General features: G+C 39.1%; 1 protein-coding gene across 1 annotated transcript; it reads left to right on the forward strand.

Moving 5' to 3' along the window:
• The first annotated feature begins 3,204 nt into the window (after nucleotides 1-3,204).
• On the forward strand, nucleotides 3,205-3,813 carry LOC135097162 (general transcription factor II-I repeat domain-containing protein 2A-like). The gene has a single exon (XM_063998928.1). The coding sequence runs from the start codon at nucleotides 3,205-3,207 to the stop codon at nucleotides 3,811-3,813; it is 609 nt and encodes a 202-aa protein (XP_063854998.1).
• Nucleotides 3,814-4,089: the final 276 nt, after the last annotated feature.

The following is a 4,089-nucleotide window of genomic DNA, read 5'->3' on the forward strand; positions in this document are numbered from 1 at the left end:
TGATTTCCTAAAGACAGAAACTAACGGCTCACTAATAATCTTTTTACATTCCTTCAGTACTCTGGGATATATTTCATCAGGTCCTGGTGACTTGAACTTTTTTAGCCTATCTATCTCCTGCTCCACTATCTCCCTAGTTATGGAAATATCCGTCAGCTTCTCATACTCATCTGCTCTAAACACCTGTTCACTATCTGGCATATCCTGCATGTTTTCCTGAGTGAAGACAGTTAAAAAATAATCATTCAGAAGTTTACTAATCTCCTCCCCAGAACTAACCAGCTCCCCATCTGCTGCCTTTAATGGACCTACAGTATCCTTATTTTTCGTCCTGTATACCTGATAAAATCCCTTGGGGTCCGTCTTCGCCCGGCTGGCTACCTTTAATTCATAATTGTCCTTAGCTTTCCTCGTTAACTTCCTGACTGTTCTAACTAATTCATTATACTGTGTCCTTAAAACTTCCTCACCTGCCCTTAATCTCTTATATATACTTCTCTTACGCCCTATATAATGCTTTAACCTAGCAGTCATCCATTTAGGGTCATTTTTTTGTGATCTTATTGTTTTATACGGGATATTTGCTAATTGACCTGTATGAACTTTATCTACGAAATATTTATACAATTCATCTACATTTACTTCACCTAAACCCCTCATCTCGTTCCCTACCATCCTCTCCCCTTCCTCATCAACTCGCCTCGACCTTACCTCTCTCATTTCAGCATGACCTGACATTCCAACATACTCACACCTATCTCCCCCCTTCCTCTTTCCTCCTCCCTTCTGGAGCCTCACCTCACCTCCCTCGTCCTGCCTTATCTCTCTGAACTCCGTCCCTGACCTGACCTCACCCTGCATCCTTTGCCAGTCCACTCCTTGGAGGTACCTTTTTAATTCTTCAAAATCTGCTCTCCTAAAGTCAGGTATTTTACTAGTGTTTTTATTTCTAACAGTTTCTTCCCATTCTAGATTGTACCTAATTTCCCTATGGTCACTGTTACCTAGCTGTCCTGCAACCTCTACCTGCGTGACTGCTTCCTCCCTGTTAGTAAGAATTAAATCTAGAATATTATTCCCCCTTGTGGGTTCTACGACTCCCTGTTTTAAAAAATTATCCTGAATTACCTTAAGGAATTCCTCTGCTTCCTTGTTACCCACAATCAGACTCCAGTCGATATTCCTAAAATTAAAATCTCCTACCACACATACCTGACTGTACCTGCCTGCTCTATTTAATTCCTGCCACAGTGAGGTGTTAATTTCCTCTGTACTGGTCGGTGGTCTGTAAACTACCCCTAGTACTACTGACTGCGATCCTTCCTTAATATCTACCCATATCGACTCTGCTTTGTTATCTGTTTTAATTCTATTGTTCATACAGCACTGTAATGTGTCCCTAACGTATAACGCGACACCTCCTCCTCTCCTGTTTTCTCTATCTTTATAGAACATTGTATACCCATCTATCTTAACCTCTGGATTAAATACTTTTCCTGACATATCTAACCAAGTTTCAGTTAAAGCAATGATATCAAATTTCTCTACACTCGCTATTCCTCTAAGCAAGTCTATTTTATTCAGAATACTTCTACAATTTGTGTAGTAAACACTTAAGCTATTTCTCACCATCCCTAAGCTAGCTTCCTTTCTAGATTTAACTAATTTGCCCCTTGCCTTCTCCTCACTACCCCTTCTTCCCTCCCGACTAACGAAAAAAGTGCTGGAGTGCAGTTACCTCCCGCTCGAGTGTTTCGGCCAAAACACGAACAGTCTCGTCGACTGCGTTCCAAAGCCAGTGACTATAGGTGACGAGAATACACGTAGTCGTACGGGCCCTGCTCCGTAATATACATGTATTAGACGTGACCATAACTCGTCATTCCTCCGTCTCACCGAGAATCGGCCTTTGACTTCAGTCCTGCTTTGTCCTTCGAGAGCGTCACAGCGACAGATTTTGGTGTGACTCTTACTGCATATCATCTCATCATGATTTCCAAGAAGCGAACAGTTACTGAAGAACATCGTGTGATGCAGGAAAAGTGGAAAATATCTTACTTTTTTGCTGAAGTGAATGGAAAACCAACTTGTTTGATTTGCAACCAAATTATAGCGGTGTCAAAAGAATATAACATTTGGCGACATTACACAAGCACTCATGCTTCAAAGTATGATGTGTATAGTGGAAAACTTCGTGAAGAAAAAGTAAAGACGCTAGAACAGTCTCTCAAAAGGCAGCAGTCAGTGTATCAGCGTGTTCATGAAGCCAGTGACACTGCAGTACGGGCAAGTTATAGGATTGCACGGGAAATAGCTGTGTCATCGAAACCATTTTCAGAAGGGGACTTTATAAAGAAATGCATGATGATGGCCGCAGAAGATATTTGCCCTGAAAAACGTAGATCATTTGCAAACATAAGCCTTTCAAGAAATACAGTTGCAGAAAGAGTAAATGAACTGTCAGAAAATCTTAATAGTCAGCTCAAAGAAAAAGTTGCTAAATTTGTAGCATTTTCTGTAGCAATCGATGAAAGTACAGACATTACTGACATAGCTCAACTAGCAGTGTTCATACGTGGTGTTGATGAAAATATGCAGGTAACTGAAGAATTTGTGGAATTAGTACCAATGAAAGGAACAACAACAGGGGATGATATATTTGTGAGTTTGACTGGTGCACTTGATAGGATAGGTGTTGACTGGAAGAAAACTGTGAGTCTGACAACAGATGGAGCATCTCAAATGGTTGGTAGAAAGGCTGGCGTGACAGCAAAGTTAAAGGAAAAACTACTCACCCTGAATTCAGACCATCAAATTCACAGTGTTCATTGCATAATTCACAGGGAAGTGCTTTGCAGTAAAATATTAAAGATGGATCACGTTATGGATGTTGTTGTCAAGGCAGTAAACTTTATACGAGCGCGAGGTCTGAACCACAGACAGTTCAACTGCCTATTGGAGGAAACTCACTCTCACGGTCTGCCTTATCACACTGATGTTCGTTGGTTAAGCCGGGGAATTGTGCTGAAGCGCTTTTATGAATTAAGAAGTGGAATACAAAGTTTCATGCATAACAAAGGAAGAAATGTCCAGGAACTGAAAGACTATGATTGGCTTCAAGATTTAGCCTTCATGGTAGATATGACAGAACACTTGAATTTGCTCAATACAAGACTGCAAGGTCGCAATAAATTGGTGACAGACATGCATGAGTCCATTCGTGCTTTTGAGGTGAAGCTCAAACTTTTTGAACGTCAACTAGCAGCGAATAATGCTGCACACTTTCCTACACTGAAATCATTGCAAAGCACACCTGAGTTTCGTGGAATTATCAGCAGAGAAAAGTACTGCAACATGATTTCCAAGTTACTGAACGAATTTGGAGAAAGATTTGCAGACTTAAAGAACCTTGAGAGTGATTTCTCGATCTTTCGAAATCCTTTCGCTGCAAATCCTGATGAGACACCAGAGGATATTCAGTTAGAACTAATTGATCTTCAGTGCGATTCTGCGTTGAAGGAAAAGTTCTCAAGTGTTGATATTGGTACATTCTATCAATATGTTGGGCCAAGATATCCTCGAATCAAATGTTTGGCATCAAAGATTATGTCAATGTTCGGCAGTACCTATGTCTGTGAGCAACTCTTCTCACTGATGAACTTGAACAAGTCTGGACTCAGGTCTCGGCTCACTAATGAACACCTCAACTCAACACTGAAAGTAGCCATTGCTCAGTCTCTGGCGCCAAACATAGACGAACTTGTACAGACCAAGAGGTGCCAAGTTTCTGGGAGCAGCACGACCAGGAATTAAGGTAAATGATGCTTCCTTTTCTTTACTGGTTTATCTTTTGGTTACGTGTGTGCAAACGCGAGTGAAGGTAGAATATATTATTATTATTATTATTATTATTATTATTATTATTATTATTATTATTATTATTATTATTATTATTATTATATTACCTATTATTATTATTATTATTATTATTATTATTATTATTATTATTATTATTATTATTATTATTATTATATAATTACCTATTATTATTATTATTATTATTATTATTATTGTTATTATTATTATTAT

This window comes from Scylla paramamosain, unplaced genomic scaffold (assembly GCF_035594125.1).
Source record: "Scylla paramamosain isolate STU-SP2022 unplaced genomic scaffold, ASM3559412v1 Contig13, whole genome shotgun sequence".
NCBI classification, from domain to species: Eukaryota; Metazoa; Arthropoda; class Malacostraca; order Decapoda; family Portunidae; genus Scylla; species Scylla paramamosain.